The sequence below is a fragment of the Macaca mulatta genome, chromosome 8 (assembly GCF_049350105.2).
Source record: "Macaca mulatta isolate MMU2019108-1 chromosome 8, T2T-MMU8v2.0, whole genome shotgun sequence".
In the NCBI taxonomy this organism is placed as follows: domain Eukaryota; kingdom Metazoa; phylum Chordata; class Mammalia; order Primates; family Cercopithecidae; genus Macaca; species Macaca mulatta.
Window position 1 is genome coordinate 9500363 of NC_133413.1, and position 25058 is coordinate 9525420.

The window sequence follows — 25058 nt, forward strand, 5'->3', positions numbered from 1 at the left end:
ATTCAGTATTTTCCCGTCATCTATTCTGGAATTGAGGTTTCATTCATTTTTTCTTAAATCCAGGGCTTCATGAAGGGAAAGTGAAGTTTTTATAAGCTATTGTATGTACCTTTTTTTAAAGAGTGGGAGGAGATGGCCTTTGAGAAGTTGAGGATTTTCTCCCAAATTCCTTTGTAGCCTGCAACAGACTGAATTCTGTTCCCTTAAAATTCACATATAAAGCTCTAATTCCCAGTGTGACCTCGTTGAGGACCGAGTCAGCCACCCCTTGATCTTGGGCTTCCCAGGCTCCAGAACTATGAGAAATAACAGTCTGCTGTTTCAGTCACCCACCTATGGCACACTACAGCAGCCGGAGCTGACTCAGGGGTGGCTCTGGCCCTTGGTAATTGTGTGAGCTTAGGCGAGGCCCTCAGCCTCTCTAGACTCTTTTGTTTTCTCATCTATAACATAAGGACAAGGGTGAGTACCTGTCTTCATGAGTTGTTTTGTAGATCATGTGCAAGAAGTAAGCGAAGTGGTGAGGACTGGGTGAGGGAGAGAGAGCCCTCAACACAGGGAGAGCACCTGGTTGCAGGGGGAGCCTTCAGTACAAGAGATTCAGTCTGCCATCAAGTGGCTCTCCGCACTGTTGACCGTTCTCAATCATTGAAGACAGAGGAGGTGGGGCACGGTGACTCATGCCTGTTATCCCAGCACTTTGGGAGGCCGAAGCAAGCAGATCACTTGAGGCCTGCAGTTCAAGACCAGCTGGGGCAACATGGTGAGTCTCCGTCTATACAAAAATACAAAAATTAGCCGGGCATAGTGGTGCACACCTGTAGTCCCAGCTACTGGGGAGGCTGAGGTGGAAGGATCACCTGAGCCCGGGAGTGAGCCATGGTCACACCACTGTATTTCAGCCTGGGCAACAGAGTGAGACCCTGTCTCAAAAAAAAAAAAAAGAAAGAAAAAGAAAAAAAAGAACGTGCGTGTGTGAGAATAAAGGAAAGCCAGAGTCATCAGCCGGTGTTTTCTGTTTCACTCTCACAAATCTCTGTGCAGACACCACGGTGACAGAGCTTCAGTCCATCTCTGCTCGCCTGGGGCAGAAGAGCAGGTGTGCCCTCACCTCCTGTCACTGCTCCTTTTATGTAGATTCCTCAGCGAATCCAGTAAGCCCTGCAGGCCACCTCCATGAATAGTTCTGTTATTTAAAGACCTTTTACTACCAAAGAAAGATGACAACAGCAAGTAACAGAGAGCTTTATTTTCATGTCGCTGCTCTAGCTTCATTCACCTGTTGTCAACAACCGGAGGGAGTTCTCCACAGCCCTTGATTCCTGAACTGTTCAACGTGTCAACAGTCACAAACACACTGACTTAAGGAGAAACAAGCAGCTCTTCTCTACAGACCACTGGGCACCCCAGGAAGGCGCAGCTCCCTGCTCCACCCCCGCCTCTTGGTGTCTGTGTCCAGCAGGAAGGACCTGGCAGGAGGCTGAATCCAAGCACTGCTCTCAGGTCACTCTATCCTCATCCCTGGATCCTCCAGGGGAAGAGGAAAAAAAAAAACAAAAAAAACAAAGAACCACCTGTTTTCCTGCTTTCCAAAATGGAGGGCCTTAACATCAACCAAAGTTACAAAACAAAAGCAAAACACAGGAGCTGGCTGGGAGCGGTGGCTTACACCTGTGGTCCCAACATTTCGGGAGGCCAAAGTGGGAGGACTGCCTGAGTTGCAGGAGTTCAAAACCAGCCTGGCCAATATGGCAAGACCCCATCTCTATAAAAAGTAAACAAAAATCAGCCAGGCATCACAGCACATGCCCGTAGTCCCATCTGCTCTGGAGGCTGAGGTGAAGACTGCTTGAGCCTAGGAGGGCAAGGCTGCGGTGAGCCAAGCTCATGCCACTGCACCCTAGCCTGGGAGACAGAGCAAGACCCTGTCTCAAAACAAAAACAAAAACAAAACCCCACATCACCTGCAAAGCCGTGCTGGGAGCTCAGCCATTTCCCATAGGCTTTCTTTTTCCTTGCCCCAGTGCCTTCTGGGAGGTTCTCCCCTTCCCCATCATCACGATTTCTCTCATCTTTCACTATGATGCAATTCAATAGGATGAATTCACTGAACTAGAAAAGGATAAAAAGAATCTAATCCTATGAAAACTCTGCTTTCAACATAACTCCAGGGAGGTGAATATTATAATCCTGGCACCCCGACATACACTACCCTCTGCACCCCATCCCTGCCTACATCCTCCTTTCTGGACACTTAGACGTCAGGTTCCCCAAGGGCCAGGTTCCAGGAAGAGCACCACGAGTTCCTTAGGAGAACTGGCGCTGCTCCGGCTCCTCTGACAACTGGGGCTGGCACTGTGGGCACCACCAGGTGACCCTCTGGAACCCACCTGGGGGCCCAAACGCCTCCTTCATGACCTGGTGGCCAGCAGGGCACTGTTCTTTCTGGTAGACCTGCGTGTGCTGCGGTCTGCCCTGGAACTTGCCCTGCAGCCAGGCTGTACTGAACTCCACCACGTGATCCACCAGGGCCTCCCGACGCGGGGCACTCAGGGCTGAACCAAGAGAAAGGGGATGGATCCCAGCTCTGTACAAGACTTCATTCTTAATGATGTTCCCTGAAATAAAGCAGGGGAGGGTAAGCGAAGGAGAAAGGACACATGGCACGATGAAACCACCCACAAAGTTAGCACGGCAGAAGTCAGCTCTTCCACGTCCTGTGGGACCCTGGGCAGGTCCGCGATCTCTGACTCCGCTTCTCTGTCTGTAAATTGGAGTTGACAATTCCTACCTTTAAGGTTGCTGTGAAGATGAAATGAAACTCATGCACGGCCCGTCATGGCAAATAGGCTATCAAAAAAGGGGTCGGGCATCTGACTGCCTGCACTTGAATCCCAGCTCAAGCAGATCCTACCCACGTGACCCTGGCAAGCTCCTCAGTCTCAATTAGCTGCAGTTTCCTTATCTGTAAGGCAGGGATGGCTCACCTGGTTTTTGTGAGCAGTAAATGAGAATTCACTAAAAAACGCTGAGCACAGTGGCTGGTATGTAGCGTACTCAATATTAACTGTTGTTATTATTTAAAGTGTCGGCCTGGTGCCGTAGCTCATGTCTGTAATCCCAGCACTTTGAGGGGCAGAGGCGGGTGAATCACTTGAGGCCAGGAGTTCAAGACCAGCCTCGACAACATCGTGAACCCCATCTCTACCAAAAATACAAAAATTAGCCAGGCATGGTAGCACCTGCCTGTAATCCCAGCTACTCAGGTGGCTGAGGTATGAGAATCGTTTGAACTGGGAGGCAGAGGTTGCAGTAATCTGAGATTGTGCCACTGCACTCCAGCCTGGGCAACAGGGCGAGACTGTCTCAAAAAAAAATTTTTTTTTAATTAAAAACAAAATGTCAAGCATAGCTAGGCACAGTGGTTCATGCCTGTTATCCCAGCACTTCGGGAGGCAGAGGCAGGAGGATCGCTTGAGCCCACAAGTTGAAGACCAGCTGGGCAACATAGTGAGAGCCTGTCTCTACAAAAATTTTAAAAGTTAGTGAGACGTGGTGTCATGCACCTGTAGTCCCAGCTACTCAGGAGGCTGAGGTGGGAGGATCGCTTGAGCCACAGAGGTTGAGGCTGCAGTGGGTTGTGTCTATGCCACTGCACTCCGGCCTGGGCGACAGAGAGAGACCCTGTGTCAAAAAATAAAATAAAATGAAATACCAAGCATAATGCTCGTTATGTAGAAAGTGTTTGGGGAGGTGTTATCTTATGATTTTTCTACTCCTGCCTCATTCTCTGTGAAGCCAGCCTCGATCCCTCCTTCCAGAATCAGTAACTCTCTTTGGAATGTTCCAACCATACTCTTTCAGCTCCACCAGGCATTCATAGCAATCTTTCCTAACTCGCAGTGGACTGAGTCTGTGCTTGCTGGGACATTAAACAATGATCTCCTTAAGGAGAGATGGTGAGCGTGACAGAGGTCAAGTGAGTGTCTGTGTGTTTGGAGTGAGCAGGTGAAGGAAATTCTTGCTTTTTCCAAGAGCCTCATAGTCACACTCCTCATTACACACATCGATCTCTCCAGAATTCGTTGACAGAATACCTGGATTCACATCTCAGCTGCACCGTGTACTAGAGATGCGTTCTCTGCTTCAGTTTCCTCATCTGAAGGAAGGGAAACCCACTATAACCATCCTATGGAACAGCACTAAGGACAAAAACATGTGCCTGGCACATCAGAGCTGCTTGGAAAACACTGGCCATTATTAATTACTACTGTTACTTTATTAGCTCTTGCCACATATACCCAAAAAGCCACTTCCGATGGCTCTTTGCTCCTGAGGGCACAGGGACTCCCATGGTCCTAACATGAAAATGCAAGGCTAGTGCCTGGTGCACCACCGGGCCTTCTCTGACCCTCGTGAGGGGAGGTGAGCAGGCAGCAAAGCCACATGTTGGATATGGAGGTGACTCTGTCACCACCAACTTGCCTGATTGCTTCAGCAGCCAATTTTGGGCACAATTATTCCCCTGCTGTGGGTAATAAGAATGGCACGCTCTCATAGTCCAGCTAATTAGCTGTTACATGTATTTTTGAAATTGTTCCTCTCTTCTCCCTATCCTGAAACGCTCACGGTTTCACTGCTCATGCCACTGCAATAGAGAGAGGGAAACTCTTCTTCACTCGTCTTGTAAGAACCCAGTGTAGACTGAGTCATCTGTGCATCCACCCAAGAGCAGCATCCCTTAGAACGTGCACTCACTCCTCTGGTAGTAGCCTGCACGACTTCAGTCCCTACAGATACGGGTCAGGCACCTCCTGTGTGCCAGGCACTGCACTGTGCTGTGGAGGGTACAGAGGTGCCCAAGACATGACCCTGCCCTTTAGGAGGCGATGTTCCAGCGCTGCTGGCAGAAGGCTCACAACTGATAACACAGTTAGGGTGTGGATTCTGAAGCCCAGAGACAAGCTAAAAACTGCCTGATCTAATGCCCTCAGTCTAAAAACAAGGGAAGTAAAACAAAGGAGATTAAGCAAGTGGCACCTCAAGACCAACAGCACTGGCACAACTAGGGTGGGCCTCAGGTCTTGTGACTCCCACAGGAGCGACTTTTCCATGAAGCAAGTCTGTGGACTCACCCCTTTCCCATGAGTCATACCTAGCCCTGAGAAGTATCTCTGGTCCAGCAGTGTATAGCAGACAGGCTGCGCCTGGCCTAGAGCTTCTAAGGCTTGTCCTCGATGGAACTTCTCAGACAGGATGTCACAGGCGGGTGTGACCACGGGGGAAGAGCTCCAAGACATCTGACAATTATAAAATGCCAGGAAGCCACCACCACCAAAGTACAGGACCAACCTGGGAAGAAAGAACAGGTCATATGTACACATCGCTCTCACAACATAGTCAGAGCACACTCTGTGGTCGGATCATACACACATCCCCACATCCCCACATCGTTACCATGATATAGTCACAGCACACTCTATGGTTGAATCATACACACATACACACATCCCCACACTGTTACCACGATATAGTCAGAGCACACTCTGTGGCTGGATCATACACACATCCCCACATCGTTACCACAATGTAGTCAGAGCACACTCTGTGGTCGGATCATACACACATACACACATCCCCACATCGTTACCATGATATAGTCAGAGCACACTCTGTGGTCGGATCATACACACATACACACATCCCCACATCGTTACCATGATGTTGAGGTTGATATAGTCAGAGCACACTCTATGGTTGGATCATACACACATACACACATCCCTGACTTACAATGGTTCACTTTTAATTTTTGATTTTATAATGGTACAAAATCAATGCACACTCAGTAAAAGCCATACTTTGAGTACCTATAAAACCTTTCTTTTCAGTGCAGTATTCAATAAATTACATGAGATATTCAACATTTTATAAAACAAGCTTTGTGTTAGATGATTTTGCCCAACTGTAGGCTAATGTAATTGTTCTGAGCACATATAAGGTAGGTTAGGCTAAGCCAGGATGTTTGGTAGGCTAGGCATATTAGACGCATTTTTGACTTATAATTTTTTTTTTGAGATGGAGTTTCATTCTTATCACCAGGCTGGAGTGCAGTGGCACTATCTTGGCTCACTGCAATCTCTGCCTCCTAGGTTCAGGCGATTCTCCTGCCTCAGCCTCCCGAGTAGCTGGGATTACAGGTGTATACCACCATACCTGGCTAATTTTTTGTACTTTTAGTAGAGATGGGGTTTCATCATGTTGGCCAGGCTGGTCTCAAACTCCTGACCTCAGGTGATCCACCTACCTTGGCCTCTAAAGTGCTGGGATTACAGGTGTGAGCCACCACACTTGACCTAATATTTTCAATATTCCATATATCCTTTCCATATAGAAAGGATATATAAAGCTAATTTTATTTATTTATTTATTTGGAGACAGGGTCTCACTCTGTTGCCCAGGCTGGAGTGTAGTGGCACAATCACAGCCCACTGCAGTCTCAACCTCCCTGGCTCAAACTACCCTCCCACTTCAGCCTCCCAAGTAGCTGGGACTACAGGTATGCACCACCATACCTGGTTAATTTTATTTTATTTTATTTTATTTATTTTTTTTTTTTTGAGACGGAGTCTCGCTGTGTCACCCAGGCTGGAGTGCAGTGGCGCGATCTCGGCTCACTGCAAGCTCCGCCTCCCGGGTTTACGCCATTCTCCTGCCTCAGCCTCCGAGTAGCTGGGACTACAGGCGCCCGCCACCACGCCCAGCTAGTTTTTTGTATTTTTAGTAGAGACGGGGTTTCACCATGTTAGCCAGGATGGTCTCGATCTCCTGACTTCGTGATCCACCCACCTCGGCCTCCCAAAGTACTGGGATTACAGGCTTGAGCCACCGCGCCCGGCCTAATTTTATTTTTATTTTTTGTAGAAACAGGGTCTTCACTATGTTGCCCAGGCTGGTCTCTTACTCCTGGGCACAAGTGATCCTCCTGTCTCAGCCTCCCAAAGTGCTGGGATTACAGACAGGAGTCACTATGCCTGGCAAGCTAATATTATTTATTTCAAAGACCAACAAAGTAGATAAAACTCAGGCAAGCCTATTAAAGAAAAAAGAGACAAAGCAAAATAAATATAAAACATGTAAATGAGAAAAGAGACATAACCAGGTAAACAGAGATTTAAAAATAATGGCATGATACACATTCACTCTATGGCAACATATCTGAAAACCTAGGGGTGAGCCTGCTTCGTGGAGAGCATTTCAATGCCTCCAGCTGGTGACTAATCCAGGACTCAGCAAAGGGCAGGCTCCTGATGATGAGAGGTTTGCTGGAGGTTCTAAGAAAACTTTCCTCATCTGAACTTCTAAAAATGATCTTCTCATCTTCTGGATTTTTCAGTGTAAATAAAATCCTGGAGCTGCAGTAGCCTTTTGCTGCTCGTCTAAGGACAAAACCAATGTGTGGAAAGTGCAAAGCCAGGAGAATCACATGAAGTCAGAACCTCAGAACTGCAACCCCAAAGCCCACCCTCCTTCTGAACTTCCAGTCATGTGAGCCCAAAATCTCTGGACCACAGAAGCCCAAAGCATCCTATGGTACCTACATCATGCCACAAAAAAAGACTACAGTTCTAAACATTTTTACAAGTTATAAAACTTCAGAAAATAGAAGTCATGTGACTTTCTCTGGGGGTAGAAGGGACCTTTTTTTTAGTAAAAGGGGAAGCCTATGAGCAACCAAGAAAAATACCCACCATTGACGACATACAAATTTCAAATCCCAAATGCCAACAGGCATCATAAGCTCAAAGGACAGAGGACAGACTTCAAACAATGCTGGCAACACATGTCACAAAAACAAACAGACTTTCGGTCCAAAGGCTTCGATAAATTGATAAGAAGTACACAAACAACCTAACATTCATGAGATTTCAGCTCACTAGCACTTTCCTAAGGCCATCAAATGTACAGCCCTAAGCATGTGCATTCCCTCTGAGCAGCAATTACTCCTCTGGAAATTGACACTGAGCATATGATCCTAAACCTAGAGTTTTATGCACAAAATGTTGATCTCAACATTCATAGATTAAAAACTGGGGCCAAGCATGGTGGCTCACGCCTGCAATCCCAGCATTTTGGGAGGCGGAGGCAGGTGGATCACTTGAGGCCAGGAGTTCCAGACCAGCCAGCCTGTCCAACATCATGCCACTGCACTCCAGCCTGGGCCAACAGAACAAGACTCCCTCTCAAAACAAACTAAGAAAACTCATCAAGCTGAACACTTAAGATCGGCATTCTATTGTATGTTAATTATATCTCAATAAAACATAAACACACAAACAGTATACTTAAAACTGGGAAAATCTTGTCCCTAAACTCAAAGCACACAAGTCAGGAGTCAGGCAGTAAAATGTTCTTCAGGGACAGTCCACTCTCAAGTGCCACATTTTTTGGGAAAATTCTCCCCATCTCCCAGCCACCTCTGGGTGCACAACCCTCTCCTGCGTGCAGACCACGGTCTACTTCCTGTCACTGGTAGATACAGAGGTGGCCTCTCTCCCCAAGACAGCAGGGCCGTGGGGGGCAGCCTGGACGTCCTCAGTGTGACCCCACTGCTTAAGTCCCAAACCCCATCAAGCAGGGCCCTATGACTATCAGAGCCCCTGAGAATCAGATGGCCACACCATTACCTCGGGGAAGGGTCCCTCCAGTCCCCCCTCTTGTTGGCTTTCTTGGCTCTGGAGAACTCGTTCACCCAAACGCTGCCAAACAAACCAAAGCTGACACGCAGCCACCTCCCAGCATCTCCTGCAGGGGCGTCTCCCTCCAAACACTCAGATTCATCCTCTCCCTGGGGGTTGAGCTCTGCAGGCTGTGAGGATCCATCAGGCGTCTTTTGCCCACTGGGCTCCCCGGCCTGCTTTGGGTCCGCAGCCCCTTCCTTCTGCGCTTCTTTTTGTGGAGGCTCTGGCGGTGGGCTGCTGCCAGGGGCCTCCATTTCTTCATCTGGATCAAATCTAAGGAATAATTTCTTTCCATGGACCTAGAAAAAATGAACAGAGATCTAAGCCTTACAGACCCAGAGGGGAACGGGCGAATGCAGATATTTATCCTATTGCAAAGGTCTTCCTTCTCGCCCCTCGCGGGGAGCCTTCCCAAATGGAGTCTTGGGGTTCTGCCTTTTGCTCTTTTGCTCCAGTGGTGTGAGCAGCTCGCATGTGGTTTTCAAAGTGACTGGGAGCAAGTAGACTTGGTTGGCAGGAAACTGACCCATGCTAGATGGCAGGACCACCCTGGACAACCTGAGGGGAATCGCTCCCAATTTTTCCATGCAGTAGCTAAGAAATGAACATAAGTTGTCATTCCTTCATTCCATTCATAATACATTTTCTATGCCAGAAATAAGTAGTGCATGGGAATGCACACACAGAGCAGCTAAAGACAGCACACTATAAAACTGGGTGCCCCACGCTACCCCCTCCACCAGTGCATTGGACTTAATAAGAAAACTGTAATCAATAAAAATTAGATAGTGAAACAAAAATTGACCAATGAATCAAATCACCACTGTAAAATGTACAAGGCAAAGGACCCACCTTACCTCACTGAAAAGGATTTCAGTAGAAGAAAATAAATACAGAAAATGTGTGTTAAAGGATGTTCTGGCTGCTTTGAGTTTATTTTCTTTTTTTTTTTTTTCCAGATGGAATCTTGCCTAGACTGGAGTGCAGTGGCACCATCTTGGCTCACTGTAGCCCCCATCTCCTGGGTTCAAGCGATTCTCTTGCCTCAGCTTCCCAAGTAGCTGGGACTATAGGTGAACACCACCACACCCAGCTGATTTTTATTTATTTAGTAGAGACGGGGTCTCACCGCATTAGTAAGGTTGGTCTCGAACTCCTGACCTCAAGTGATCTGCCTGTCTTGGCCTCCCAAAGTGTTGGGATTCCAGGCATGAGCCACCACACCCAGCCTTTGCTTTGAGTTTATTTTCATGTTACACCTCCTGATATGCAGTATGTATGTCTAGATTCCAGGATGTGTCGGTTCTACACAGCCTGAAATTCGGGCTGTCTTTCAAAGAGTATAAGCCAAAGCATCTGGCATTAATACCGGAAATGCCTGTGTCACTTTTTTGACCGCTACAGGTCTGTGCTTAAAGATCACTGTTCTGGGCCGGGCGCGGTGACTCAAGCCTGTAATCCCAGCACTTTGGGAGGCCGAGACGGGCGGATCACGAGGTCAGGAGATCGAGACCATCCTGGCTGACACAGTGAAACCCCGTCTCTACTAAAAAATACAAAAAAACTAGCCGGGCAAGGTGGTGGGCGCCTGTAGTCCCAGCTACTCGGGAGGCTGAGGCAGGAGAATGGCGTGAACCCGGGAGGCGGAGCTTGCAGTGAGCCAAGATCACGCCACTGCACTCCAGCCTGGGCGGCAGAGCGAGACTCTGTCTCAAAAAAAAAAAAAAAAAAAAAGATCACTGTTCTGATACGATCTTTACTTGTTAATTAGCATACAAATTAATCTTGAAATCCTCTACACAAAAGAGCATTACCTTTCGAAATAATCCCAGAATAGCTTATCTAGCTTATCTGTAAATCTGAGCACAGATTGTTATTTGCTACATATTAGAAATGGTTTAACTGACCTACATTAAAAAAAAATTGAGCAAGGATTTAAGTGAGCATAATAGAATCTGCTGCAGAAAATATTTCTTGGTATAAATTCACCAATGTTGATATAATTCTGATGAAAATAACTGTCAAATGCCCATGATGATCAAAACATTTACTAGGTCAATAATATCTAGGTCAAGATGTCCTCATACCCTCTCCAACTATGGCAATTTCTACTGTTCCTCTTTTAGGTTCCTGTGACATTGCAGCCACTTCAGTTTGCTAATCATTAATTAAGCTTATTCAACGTGCCTGGCAGTGTGCTAGGCTCCAAGGGCAAACAGATGAGTAAGGCTCTGCAATGGTTTGAATGTGTTCCCCAAAAAGTATGTGTCAGAAACTTCATCCCCAATGGAACAGTGGTAAGAGATGGCCCCTTTGAAATTAGGCCATAGGGCTCTGAGCTCCCGAATGGAATAATGCCAATTGCAAATGACACGGCAAGATGCCAATGCCATGCCCTTGGACTTTGCAGATTCCAGAACTGTGAGCTCTATAGACTTCTATTGTTTATAAATTACCCAGTCTCAAGTATTCTGTAATAGCAGCAAAAATAGATTACAACAATTTCCAATGTTCCCTTATCTGTAACATGGGTGAACTTTGAGGACTTTATACCAAGTGAAATAAGCCAGTCAAAAAAACTCCAAATACTGTATAACTGTATAATTCCACTGATATGAGGTAGCCGGGGGAGTACAATTCATAGAGACAGAAAGTAGAAGGGCGATTGCCAGGAGCTGCAGGAAGGGAGGAAAGGGAGAGTTAGTGTTCAACAGGTATGGCGTTTCAGCTTGGGGAGATACAAAAGTTCAGGCAAACTGTTACACAACGTGAATATACTTAACATTACTGAACTATATACTTTAAAATGGTTAAGACAGTAAATTTTGTTATGTGTTTTTCATCACAATTTAAAAAAAAAATTTAAAAGGCGGGCGGGCGCGGTGGCTCACGCCTGTAATCTCAGCACTTTGGGAGGCCAAGGCTGGCGGATCACGAGGTCAGTAGATCGAGACCATGGTGAAAGCCCGTCTCTACTGAAAATACAAAAAAATTAGCCGGGCGCTGTGACGGGCGCCTGTAGTCCCAGCTATTCGGGAGGCTGAGGCAGGAGAATGGTGTGAATCCGGGAGGTGGAGCTTGCAGTGAGCCGAGATTGCACTACTGCACTCCAGCCTGGGCGACAGAGCGAGACTCCATCTCAAAAAAAAAAAAAAAAAAAAAAATTTAAAAGGCAGTGGGGGTGGGCGGGGGGACAAGTATGAAAACAGATACTACAAGAGCATGGAGAAAAGTGTGGGTAGGCCAGGCACAGTGGCTCATGCCTGTAATCCCTGCACTCTGGAGGCCAAGATAAGAGGATTGCCTGAGCCCAGGAGTTCGAGACCAGCCTGGGTAACAAAGTGAAACCCCCATCTGTACAAAAAAAAAGAAAAGAAAAGTGTGGGTAGAAGCAGAGGTAGCACACAGAAGAGTCTACAGCATGAGGGGAAGCTGGCAGTTACCTGGGCTGGGCTTCACAAGAAGAGTGGAAGGCAGAGGAGACAGGGAGTCCCCAGCTGAGGGGACACACCTGAACGCAGAGGCGGAAACCCCATACTGGGAGGGGGAGCTCCTGGTCAGACACAGCAGCTAGGGCATGCGCTGTTAGCACTGCTCCCAACAAACCCGCTATAGGAACCAAAGAGCTCTAAACCCTCGGAGGTTTAGAGGGTTTAAATCAAGAGGAGGAGCAGACAGGAGATACAAATTCCCTCCAGAAGATGAGGAACAGGCACAGGAAGGGTAACTGACAAGGCAGAGCAGAGACCCCTGCTGCAGCAGAGGGGGACCCCAAGGAAGAGGCAACCCAGGGAACCTACCCACCCTGAACCCAGGTGAGCTGGAGATAGGCCCCAGGTGCTATGGCAAGAGGTTAAAAATGGAAGGATTAGTCCTCATACACTGCTGGAGGGATGATAAAATGGTGCAGCTGCTTTGGAAAACACTACAGAAGACACTAAAAAAGTTAAACGTACTATATGGTCCAGCAATTTCACTCCTAGGAATAGTCTCAAGAGAAATGAAAACATATGTCTACACCAATGCTTGCACGTGAATGCCCACCGCAGCATTATCCATAGAAGTCAAAGAGTCGAAACAATCCGAATGTCCATCAACTGATGACCGGACATCACTGACTATAAAATGTATGATATGGTTTGGCTGTGTCCCTACCCAAATCTCATCTTGAATTTTAGCTCCTATAATTCCCATGTGTTGTTGGGGGGACCTGATGGGAGGTAACTGAATCATGGGGGTGGGTTTTTTCCCATGCTGTTCCCATGATAGTAAATCTTACAAGATCTGATGGTTTTATAAAGGGCAGTTCCCCTGCACATGCTCTCTCTTGCCTGCTGCCACGTAAGACATGCCTTTGCTTCTCCTTTGCCTTCCACCATGATTGTGAGGACTCCCCAGACATGTGGAACTGTGAGTCCATTAAAACTCTTCCCTTTATAAATTACCCAGTCTTGGTTATGTCTTTATCAGCAGCATGAGAACAGACTAATACTGTAAACTGGTATCCGGAGTGGGGCACTGCTGTAAAGACACCCCAAAATGTGGAAGCAACTTTGGAACTGGTTAACAGGCAGAGGTTGGAACAGTCTGGAGGGCTCAGAAGACAGGAAAATGTGGGAAAGTTTGGAACTTCCTAGAGACCTGTTGAATGGTTTTGATCAAAATGCTGACAGTGATATGGACAATAAGGCACAGGCTGAGGTGGTTTCAGACGGAGATGAGAAACTTGTTGGGAACTAGAGTAAAGGTGACTCTTGCTGTGCTAAGAGACTGGTGGCATTTTGCCCCTGCCCTAGAGATCTATGGAACTTTGAACTTGAGAGACATGATTATGGTATCTGGTGAAAGAAATTTCTTTTTTTTTTTTTTTTTTTGAGACAGAGTCTTACCCTGTCGCCCAGGCTGGAGTGCAGTGGCATGATCTGGGCTCACTGCATCCTCTGCCTCCCAGATTCAAGTGATTCTCCTGCCTCAGCCTCCTGAGTAGCTGGGACTACAGGTGCCTGCCACCATGCCTGGCTAATTTTTGTATTTTTAGTAGAGACAGGGTTTCACCAGATTGGCCAGGCTGGTCTCAAACTCCTGACCTTGTGATCTGCCTGCCTCGGCCTCCCAAAGTGCTGGGATTATAGGCATGAGCCACCACGCCCAGCTGGTGAAAGAAATTTCTAAGTGGCAAAGCATTCAAGAGGAAGCAGAGCACAAAAGTTTGAAAAATTTGCAGCCTGATGATGCAGTAGAAAAGAAAAACCCGTTTTCTGGGGAGAAATTCAAGCTGGCTGCAGAAATTTGCATAAGTAACTAGAAGTCAAATGCTAATCACCAAGCCAACAAAGAAAATGTCTCCACAGCATGTCAGAGACCTTCATGGCAGCCCCTCCCATGACAGGTCCAGATGCCTAGAAGGAAAAAATGGTTTCCTGGGCCAGGTCCAGGCCTCATTGCTGTATGCAGCCTAGGGGCTTGGTGCCCTGTGTCCCAGCCCCTCCAGCCATGGCTAAAAAGGGCCAATGCACAACCCAGGCTGCTGCTTCAGAGGGTACAAGCCCCAAGCCTTGGTGGTTTACATGTGGTGTTGAGCCTGCGGGTGCTCAGAAGTTAAGAATAGAGGTTTGGAAACCTTCACCTAGATTTCTGAGGATGTTGGAAACAACAGGATGTCCAGGCAGAGGTGTGCTGCAGGGGCAGAGCCCTCATTGAGAACCTCTACTAGGGCAGTGCAGAAGGAAAACACAGGGTTAGAGCCCCAGGGCAGAGTGCTCACTGGGGCACTGCCTAGTAGAGCTGTGAGAAGAGGGCCACTGTGCTCCAGACCCCAGAATGGTGCCAATGTAAAAGGGGCCAATGTACAACTCAGGCTGCTGCTTCAGAGGGTACAAGCCCCAAGCCTTGGCGGTGTACATGTGGTGTTGAGCCTGCGGGTGCTCAGAAGTTAAGAATGGAGGTTTGGGAACCTCCACCTAGATTTCTGAGGGTGTATGGAAACGCCTGGATGTCCAGGCAGAGGTGTATTGCAGGGGTGGAACCCTCATTGAGAACGTCTGCTAGGGCAGTGCAGAAGGGAAATGCGGGGTTAGAGCCCCGGTGCAGAGTTCCCACTGGGGCACTGCCTAGTAAAGCTATGAGAAGAGGGCCACTGTCCTCCAGACCTCAGAATGGTAGATCCACTGACAGCTTGCAGCCTGCTCTGGAAAACCCACAGACCCTCAATGCCAGCCTGTGAAAGCAGCCAGGATGAGGGACTGTACCCTACAAAGCCACAGAGGCAAAGCTGCCCAAGGTCGTGGGAGTCTACCTCTTACATCAGCGTGCCCTGGATGAGAGACATGGAGTCAAAGATCATTTTGGAGCTTTAAGATTTGACTGCCTTGCCGGATTTCAGACTCGCATGGGGCCTGTAGCTCCTTTGTTTTGGCCAATTTCTCCCATTTGAAACAGGTGTATTTACCCAATGCCTGTACCCCCATTGTATTTAGGAAGTAACTAACTTGCTTTTGATTTTACAGGCCCATAGGTGAAAGGAACTTGCCTTTTCTCAGATGAGACTTTGGACTGTGGCCTTTTAAATTAATGCTGAAACGAATTAAGACTTTTGGGGACTGTTGCGAAGGCATGATTGGTTGTGAAATGTGAGGACATGTGCTTTGGAAGGGGCTGGGGGTGGAATAATATGGTTTGGCTGTGTCCCCAAATCTCATTATAACTCCCATGATTCCCATGTGTTATGAGACGGACCCAGTGGGAGGTAATTGAATCATGGGGGCTGTTCTCGTGATAGTAAATAAGTCTCGAGATCTGATGGTTGTTTTTGTTTTTGTTTTTATTTTTAAGATGGAGTCTTGCTCTGTTGCCGAGGCTCGAGTGCAGTGGTGCGATCTCAGCTCACTGCAACCTCTGTCACCTGGGTTCAAGCAATTCTCCTGCCTCAGCCTCCCACGTAGCTGAGATTACAGGTGCCTGCCACCATGCCCAGCTAATTTGTGCATCTTTAGTAGAGATGGGGTTTCAACATGTTGGCCACTCTGGTCCCAAACTCCTGACCTCAGGCGATCTGCCCACCTCTGCCTTCCAAAGTGCTGGGATTACAGGCATGAGCCACTGCACCTGGCCTGATGGTTTTATAAATGGTAATTCCCCTGCACAAGCTCTCCTGCCTTCCACCATGTAGGATGTGTCTTTGTTTCCCCTTCGCCTTCTGCCATAATTGCAAGGCCTCCCCAGCAACGCAGAACTGTGAGTCCATTAAACCTCTTTCCTTAATAAATTACCCAGTCTTGGAAGGGGAGAGTGGAAGGAGCTTGTTTTCCAATGTTGCTCCTATACCACCCTGGACTGTTCCATTACCGGAGTGGAGGGGGAAACCCTGAGTTGTAGTAGTCGTTTTTTTCAGTCTGTTACAAGTAATCCAATACGACTCATGATACAGAAAATGGAGAGCTGACAAGGAAAGGATGTGCCAGACAAACAGATGGCACAGGGTGGAGCCAAGCTCTCTCCTGCCTCATCAACTTGTCCTGCTCACTCTACCTCCATCAGCCTGCCTGTAACTGCTTCTCAAGCCTGAAATGCCCTTTCCTCCCTCTTCAGTCCACCGAAATCCTTCAGCCTTCAAGGCCCAACTCAAGTCCTACCTCCCGCGCATCATCTCCAGGCCACTGGGACCTCTTCCTATCAGGGCCATTACCTGGGCCTTCATCATGTGCTCTGCCCTCCCCATTTAGTGTAGCTTAATAGTGTGGCCTGCGACGACACAGGCCCTATGTTCTCAATGCAATTCTAAGTTCCTAGCGTCAGGGATCCACCGACAGGGAGAAGCAGGGAAGGGCGCTCACTTCAAAGCACTGCCAGGCAGCCCCCAAGGTTCCCTGCAACCTTAGGTTCCCTGCAACATGGGCTTTTGCTTGGTTTACTGGGAAAGAAGCTCCCAGTCCCGTCTACAGGTTCCTTCACTGCACATCCATCTGTCCACCCACCCACTTGCGATATATTCTCTTACAGCCAGCTCTGCGGCAGACACCCTGGTAAGTGCTGGGGATCCAGAGACAAGAGACATAATCCTGCCCCTGCAAACCTCGCAGGACAGTGTGTACAAACAGGCCACAGTCCTGGAGGCCACGGGGTCCTGGGATCTCACCTTTTCCTTGCCAGCCACCTAAGTTTGTGCTAAGTACTCCCTTCTCCGAGCCTCAGTCTCCAAAGGAATCAACTATGGGTAAAGGGCTACAAGATCTCTTCCAGTTCTAACAAAAAACAGTTTTAAAACCTCTGTGTGTATGTGTTGCAGGGGTGGGGGGTGAGGGCAAGATGCAAGAAAGGGAACTAGTACTTATGGTGTGCCCATTATGTGCCAGGCATAAAGTCTACTTAAAACAATTTTAAGAGGTCAATGGCTTATCTCCATTCTACAATAGAAGAAAGAGCTAAGAGATGAACATGCTTAAGAGCACACGGCTAAGCAGCAGCAGAGCTCATGAGTTCATCCACAGGCACCGCCCCGTGCTTCCTATGTGCCAGCACTCAGCTAGGTGCTAGGGGCACAATACAGGCAAGGAGCAGCCCCTGCCCTCTGCATCTGTCCTCTCCCCTCAACAAGCAGAACAACGCAGTAAAAAGGGAAGAAGAACAGGGAGGAAGTACACGATATCCTGGAAGCACAGAGATGGAGTCTCCTCCCCACGTAAAGCAGACAGGGCAGGCTTCTCTGAGGATGCAGTGGCCAAGTGGAAGCTGGAAGACCAGGAATAACCATTATAAACTGAGGGGACAGGGGCAGAGTTGGGAGAAAAAGGAAGAAGTGCTTGAGCAGGAGGCAGCAAGTCAAAACTACGGACAGAAAGACTAACAAGAGCTACAGGCAGTTCCGTCGATCAGAAGACAGGTTTGGGGCAGGATAAGAAGGCTAGAGAGGGAGGCAGGGGTCAGAAAACAGGGAGCCCCGTGAGCCCCTGGAAGGATGAGCTGCTTTGAACCTAGATCTGAAGGTTCTGCTCTTTTCTTTTTTTTTTTTTTTTTTGACAGAGTCTCACTCTGTCACCCAGGCTGAAGTACAGTGGCACTATCTCGGCTCACTACAACCTCCGCCTCCCGGGTTCAAGCGATTCTCCTGCCTCAGCCTCCCGAGTAGTTGGGATTACAGGCGCCCACCACCACACCCAGCCAATTTTTGTATTTTTAATAGAGATGGGGTTTCACCATGTTGGCCAGGATGGTCTTGAACTCCTGACCTCGTGATCCGCCTGCCTCAGCCTCCCAAAGTGCTGGGATTACAGGCGTGAGTCACCACACCTAGCCGGTTCTGCTCTTTCCTTAATTCTCCGCTGGCTCAGGGGAATCGAACACAGTTCCCAGCCAAAGGTGCCCATCAGCTGTGGCTGGAGAGAACAGAAGCATTCCAGACCCTCTGGAATCAGGGTCTCCAGCTCATGTACACATGTTCTTTACAGTTCTACAGTCCACAGCAAGATCTACTTCTGGCTGAGACACATGAGATTGAAAGACGGAGCTGCATGGAGTCCGAGCTTGGTGGTTCCGGACTCAGGGAAGTGACACCCTGAGACATGTGGGGATAGATCCTAGGGGAGGCGCAGGATGTGCGACAGAGCCAGCTCTTCAGAGGAGGACTGCCTCACCTGGGTGTCCTGGAGCCACAGAGACTGCAGGCCGGCAGGCTGTAGCTTCTTACTGCTGCCCCCTGTCTTGACCACCTGCTGGCCCACAAAGGGGGAGATCAAATGGTGAAATTTCCTCACCAACGGCCCTTCTGGCATCCCTGTGGGCAGAAATGGGCAAAAGAGGCCACGGATTTAGCTCATTTATCTCTAGCATCTCTAACCACGCCGCCATTTTTGCTGCCAACTAAATTTAAGAGCAAATATGCTCAAAAAGGGAGTGTGGCTGCAAGGGGGTCAGATCATAGAGAAGACCAGCTGCGGCAGGGTGTGGCAAACTTAGCAGTAAAGGCAGCCCCTCTTACCCTTCTTCATGCAGCAAACACTTATTAAGCACCAACAGTGTGCTAGGCAGCACATCATGGGCACCATCCACTTTATTCCTGAGTGGCCACTGCCAGCCACACCAGGAGCTGGCCCTTGTTACTTTTCGCCTGGACTGTGAGCCTCTAACACCTCCTGACTTTCTCTGCGCCCCCTCCTCCCGCTCTCAAAAAAAAACAGCCATTCTGACCCACTGCTGCTGCCTGATTTCCCACTTTTGAAGGGACTGGATACTGCCCTCCAGGACCACCGACCACTCACATGGGGGAGGTGTGCACGGGACGACCAATATGCGGACAGAGCTCAGAATCATAAGTGAGACTCCCAGCCATGTAGTTAAGCCCAGCTTAACTTCAGACAGTTATCTCTGATCACTGAGAAAAGCTGTGGTTCTGTTTTAATGACCATGCAGGGCTCCCAGGGCCACCTCTACTCTCCCTGCCCCAAATCATCCCCGTCCACTGAGAGCTGCCTACATAAAAGTCTGAGTGGTCTACACCTGGGCTGCTAGGGCAGAGGAGACCCCCAGTCTCAGCCAGGGCAGCTGCCTAACCACCTGTTCCTGCACCAGCCTCTTTATAAGTTATGATGAAAATTGAAAAGAACTAAGTAGATATCCGGCACATGGTAGCAATTATATTTCAGTGATCCCAAAAAACAGTTTAGAATACTTTTAAAATCTCAGAAAGGGGGATGGCTCACAATCTGAGCATTCTCATAGTTTCGGCAGCAACACATTCAATAACGTGCATCTTACACTCGCTGGTGCCGATTCACTGAGAGGTTCTATTTCCCCTCATCAGGCTTTCGAGACACTCTACAGGGAATCCTCACACAACCTCCAGGCTGGAAGGAGACGTGCCAAACGCTGCTGACCATAACCAGTTGGAAGCCTGATCCTCTCCTACGCGGAAGCTTCTGGAAAAGCCTTCGTCTGAAATGCACCAAGTCCTTAAAAGCTCTGGACACGTGGGCATGTTTCCTGTAGGGATTTTTATGGAGATGGACGGTGGGAAGCAAGCCGCCTCTGCAACAGCCTTGAAAGATGAAACGCGGGGCCGGAAGTGGTGGCTCACGGCTGTAATCCCAGCACTTTGGGAGGCCGAGGCGGGCGGATCACGACGTCAGGAAATCGAGACCATCCCGGCTAAGACGGTGAAACACCGTCTCTACTAAAAAAAATACAAAAAATTAGCCGGGCGTGGTAGCGGGCACCTGTAGTCCCAGCTACTCGGGAGGCTGAGGCAGGAGAATGGCATGAACCTGGGAGGCGGAGCTTGCAGTGAGCCGAGATCGCGCCACTGCACTCCAGCCTGCGCGACAGAGCGACACTCCGCATCAAAAAAAAAAAAAAAACAAAACAAAAAAACAAACCAGATGAGACGCGGAAGGGGCTTCGAAGAGTCTCTGCGGATGCCGCGCCCCATCCTCGGGCCCTCCCTGCCCGCGGGCTACCGAGGAGCTCGAGGTTGGCTCTGCGCCAGCCAGGGAAGGGGAGGGGTGTCTTCGCCGTTCTCTTCCGAGTGCCCGAGGGGGGTCTAAGACCACTGCTTTCCCAACTCTGACTCGGTGTGTGGGGAGAGGGGCGCAAACGCGGGCCTGAGGGTCACTGGGGTCCTCCAGACGTGGGCAGCACCTCCGCAGGCTGCCGAGACGGAGGAGGGCCCCGCGCCCGCCCTCCCTTCCTGTCCCCTCCCGACTACTCCGCGATGCCGCAGATCTACCGGAGAGCGGACGGCTGCACTCACCGGCTCCGGGTGGGTGGCACCTCGGCCTGACCCAGCACCGCTGCGCAGCCCGCACAGCCGCTCCAGCTGGGGGCGGAGATTTCCCGGGGAAGCGGCCCACAAAGGCTACGTCCTCCTCGGGGACGCCCCTGTAGGTGGAGGTTGCGGGGCTCCTCCCCTAAGTGGGCGTGGACTCCGGCCTGAAGGCAGTGGCTGGGCTTGTAGCTACGCCCCGGGGTGCGCGCAGGCGCGGGGCTTATCCCCTGGAACGCGGGTGGGGAGGCTGCTCACTTGTGGGTGGGCGACGGGTTCTGTCCCGGGGGTCGCTGGAGGCGGAGCTGCGTTACAGGGTCGGAAGTGAAAGCCGCGGTGGAAGAAGGGTGCAGGCTGAGACTAATATTGAAGAGATACTCTTTGGCGGAGGAGACAGTCTCGCTCTGTCGCCCAGGCTGGAGTGCAATGGCGCCATCTCGGCTCACTGCAACCTCGGCCTCCTGGGCTTAAGCGATTCTCCTGCGTCAGCCTCCCGAGTAGCTGGGCTTACTGGAGCCCGGCTAATTTTTATATTTTTAGTAGAGATCGGGTTTCACCATGTTGGCCAGGCTAGTCTTGAACTCCTAATCTCAGGTGATCCGCCCGCCTCGGCCTCCCAAAGTGCTGGGATTACAGGCGTGAGCCACCGCACCCGGCCCTTTTGGAACATTTCTTGTCTCAAGGAGACAGTTGTCGGGAAAAGTTAACCCTCTTAGCCAGTGGGTCGGAATGGGACAGCCTGGGTGTTCCCACAATGGCAAGCCTTTCGGTGGGTTGTGCTTTGCCTCCGAGCCTAATGAAGTATGGTGCAAGGGAAACAGGTGGTCAAGACTCTTGAAATGTTGAATGGGTGGGATTTTTTTGCTTTCTATTATTTGGATATTATTACTTGAATTTTTACTATAAGCAAATTTTGCTTAAAATATTTGTGTATTAAATTTTTTATTTCAAAGAATAAAAGATAAAACAATAGGCTGTTTAAAGATACATGTTTTCTTGTCTTTAGTTCTCGAAGGAGAACTCCCCAGCGCTTTCCAGGAAGTTGGGAGGAAAGTTTGAGGAACTCCCCAGCAGGTGTTCAGGAAGTAGGCTGGGGTGAAGTCACCATGGACCGTAGCTGAGGGGGCCCTGGGGAAGGACTTGGTCAGCACAGGGAGACAAGCCCAGCCCACCACCGTCAGAGACATAGTTGTGTCCTACTGATTGAGAGGGACAGTACAAGTGGCCTTCCCACAGGGGTCACCTACTGAACAGATTAGGGCAGGAGGTGAGGAGAGGGAGGCCTGGGGAGGCCTAGGGCATAAGGTTCTCATCTAGAAAGGCATCTGGAGGCAGAGGGGATGAGGTTGGAGGGTATGGGGTTTGCAGGAGGCATCCCTCGGAGAGCCTCTGGTCCCCCTCTTTCTATATCTGGCCTTTTCTGGAGAATAATGTCCCCACCCCTCCCAGGACGCCCCTGCTATAGATCAGGCTCACCACAATGGTAGCTTCTGGAACCCCTAGCTTCCCTTTCTGTAGACTGGCTGAACTGGGAGGGAAGCCATAGCCATAATTCTCACCTCACCTGGTGGAATGAATGCCTGGTGCCTAAAGGGGTTCTTCTGAGGCCAAGGGGCTATGCAATTGGAAATCAGATGATGATTATTGTTCATTGAGCACATACTATGTGCAAAACACTGTTGTGAGCGCTTTGCATATATTGCTTCATTATTAGTTTTGGGGATACAAGCAAGTCACAGTATCTCTGACTTTATTCATTAAATGGGATATCTATTAAATGGTGTTATAGAAATATTACAAAGCCACACTTCTCAAACTTCAATGTGCCTATGAATCCCCTGGGAACCTTGTTTAAATGCAGATTCTAATGTCTATACCAGGCCCAAGATGTTGCCTTTCCAGCAAGCTGCTGGGTAATGCTGATGCTGTTGATCTAGGGGCCACTTTTTTTTTTTTTTTTTTTTTTCTGTGACGGAGTTTCACTTTTGTTGCCCAGGCTGGAGTGCAATGGCGCGATCCCATCTCACTGCAACCTCTGCCTCCTGGGTTCAAGGGATTTTCCTGCCTCAGCCTCCCAGGTAGCTAGGATTACAGGTGCGTACAAGCATGCCCAGCTAATTTTTGTATTTTTAGTAGAGACGGGGTTTCTTCAGGTTGGCCAGGCTGGTCTCGAACTCCTGACCTCAGGTGATCCTCCCACCTTGGCCTCCCAAAGTGTTGGGATTACAGGCTTGAGCCGCCGCGCCCGGCCCTAGGGGGCTACATTTTGACAAGCAGCAAGAATTTAGAGCACAGCGATTGGTAGACACTCAACAAATTGAGTGAATGATTCAATTCATCCATGTTGAGTGAATGATTAAATGAGATATTAGCTAGGAAACACACACAAACTGTAAGTACATGCAAGTGCTGTGCAAGCATATGCAATCATCATTATAAGGCAAAAAGGCTGAATAATCTGCCTGGAAAAGGCCAGCCTGGAAGAGTGACTCCACAGAGGAGTGGCTAGAAACCTGCTCCCATACCAGGCTGCCTGGGTCCACAACCCACCACTCAGCTGGGAGAGCCTGGGCAAGCAACTCACCCTTTCTGTATCTCAGTTTCTTCATCTGCAAATAATGACTTCACTGATTTATTATTTATTTATTTATTTATTTATTGAGGCAGAGTCTCGGTCTGTTGCCCAGGCCGGAGTATAGTGGTGCGATCTCGGCTTACTGCAACCTCCGTCTCCCAGGTCCAAGTGATTCTCCTGCCTCTGCCTCCCAAGTAGCAGGGATTACAGGCACCTGCTACCACATGCTGCTCAGTTTTGTATTTTTAGTAGAGATGGGGTTTCATCATGTTGGCCAGACTGGTCTCGAACTCCTGATCTCAGGTGATCTGCCCCCTCCTCAGGCACCCAAAGTGCTGGGATTACAGACCTGAGCCACCACACCTGGCCCCTGTGGGATTTCTTGAAATGATTCACCTCCATCACTGCACTGGGTCTGGTCACTGCACTGGGTCTCCAGCACTGGATCTGGTGTATAGCAATCACTAAATGTTTTAGTAATTATTCTTTGTATTATTAGTAGTAGTAGTAGTAGTAGTATTTGTCTGCCTCCTGGAGTGGGGCAACCTCCAAGCCCACTGAAGTGCGCCTCAGCTCCGAAAGGATCGGCGCCCAGCTTTCTAAGAGGCGTGGAACCCATTGCTCCCCCTGCCTTTGTGTCCTTGTTTTTTTCCAACAGAGCTAGAGTTGTAATGCACATGAAAATAGATTAAAATACAGGCGCCCCAAAGAATGCAAGGAAGGGAGTGAAAGAGAAAAAACACTAGGATCCTGTAAGGGACTGAACTGCTGCTGAGAGTTTGGGGATTCTGAAGCACACCGGGAGGGTCCATATGGCTCTAGGAGTCATGGGAGCAGGGGCTGAGCGAGATTCTGGAGGTTCTTCCAGTTGCCCCTCTTTTGGGGTATGTGGCCGTGGACAGTAAGCCCTATTCCCCGATGTCTCTAGGTCTTTCTTTCATTACGTGTAAGTTGGGAGAATTTGGAACCAAGGATTCTCCTCAACTTCTAGAAAGACACTGAAGGACTTCCTCTTGGACTGCCTTCTAATCCCAGACTGGGCAGGGCTTCCCGGCTTGTAGATTTCCACTGTTTAGGAGACGCAAGAGTGGGGTATAAAAGCCCGGATTCCGGAGTGAAATAGATGTTGTTTGAACCCTGATTAGCACGTACTAGCTCTGTGACCTTCAACAAGCGACTTAAAATCCGTGGGCCATATCTTTTTTGTGTGCAAAACGTGAGTGGGGGGATATGGAAGTGTTTCCTGCGGCTGTCGAAAGCTGCTAGCAGCGTTTGACATGCAGTCGTGTTCAATAAGCAGCAGGTGATTTTTGCTGGCAGCATTTCGGGGCTGCTTACGGATTGACGGCTGGAAAACTCAGGCTGCAGTGGAAGCTGAAAGGGAGAACACGTGCGCCCCCACATGGTAGGCGCATTAACTGCAAGGGCGTACCCTAGGTCGGTCCCATGGCCTTCCATTGCGGGTGGGTGGTCAATGAATACACCAGCTCTGTGGATTGGGGCAAGTTCCCTTGACTGAGACACAAAAGGGTTTGAACCAGATGGTCTGGTTCAAATCGACATGATTTGTAAATGAGTCAGGCACGGTATCTCAATCTGGGCTTCCTTTCCTTAGCAGAGTTCAGTTTTCTTTGTTCCATTCAGTCTCTCAGGCCAGCTGTTGGAAACTTAGGGGTGCTAACTGCCCAATCACTAGCAGTTTGTCTTCTGGAAGAAGTTTAGTTTCCAAGGCTACTTTGAGGAACAATGCTCTTTGGATGTATAATTCTGGAACCTTTTTTTTTGAGACAGAGTCTCACTCTGTTGCCAGGCTGGAGTGCAGTGGTGCAGCCTCTGCTCACTGCAACCTCTGCCTCCTGGGTTCAAGCAATTCTCCTGCCTCAGCCTCCCAAGTAGCTGGGATTACAGGCACGCGCCACCAGGCCCAAGCTGATTTTTGTATTTTTAGTAAAGATGGGGTTTCACCATGTTAGCCAGGCTGGTGTTGAAC

The 25058-nt window shown here is 49.1% G+C and overlaps 1 protein-coding gene and 2 long non-coding RNA genes across 10 annotated transcripts; 2 read left to right on the forward strand and 1 right to left on the reverse strand.

Moving 5' to 3' along the window:
• Positions 1–1230: 1230 nt before the first annotated feature.
• On the reverse strand, positions 1231–20555 carry NEIL2 (nei like DNA glycosylase 2). 8 transcript variants are annotated; one of them, XM_077942970.1, is made up of 6 exons: positions 20482–20555; positions 19610–19770; positions 18371–18510; positions 8688–9040; positions 5156–5352; positions 1231–2618 (listed from the first exon to the last, which is right to left on the reverse strand). In XM_077942970.1, the coding sequence occupies exons 3-6, from the start codon at positions 18506–18508 to the stop codon at positions 2308–2310; spliced, it is 999 nt and encodes a 332-aa protein (XP_077799096.1). In that variant the 5' UTR covers positions 18509–18510; positions 19610–19770; positions 20482–20555; the 3' UTR covers positions 1231–2307. The 8 variants fall into 8 exon arrangements, 7 of the variants coding, with proteins under 7 accessions (XP_077799096.1, XP_015000232.3, XP_015000233.3 ...); XM_015144746.3 differs by having other exon boundaries at positions 19610–19905; XM_015144747.3 differs by having other exon boundaries at positions 19491–19905.
• Positions 8656–19903, forward strand: LOC144330679 (uncharacterized). The gene is made up of 2 exons (XR_013397047.1): positions 8656–9722; positions 18631–19903. It is a non-coding gene; the product is annotated as an uncharacterized LOC144330679 (long non-coding RNA).
• Positions 13592–15581, forward strand: LOC144330680 (uncharacterized). Its single transcript, XR_013397048.1, has 2 exons — positions 13592–14280; positions 14612–15581. It is a non-coding gene; the product is annotated as an uncharacterized LOC144330680 (long non-coding RNA).
• Positions 20556–25058: the final 4503 nt, after the last annotated feature.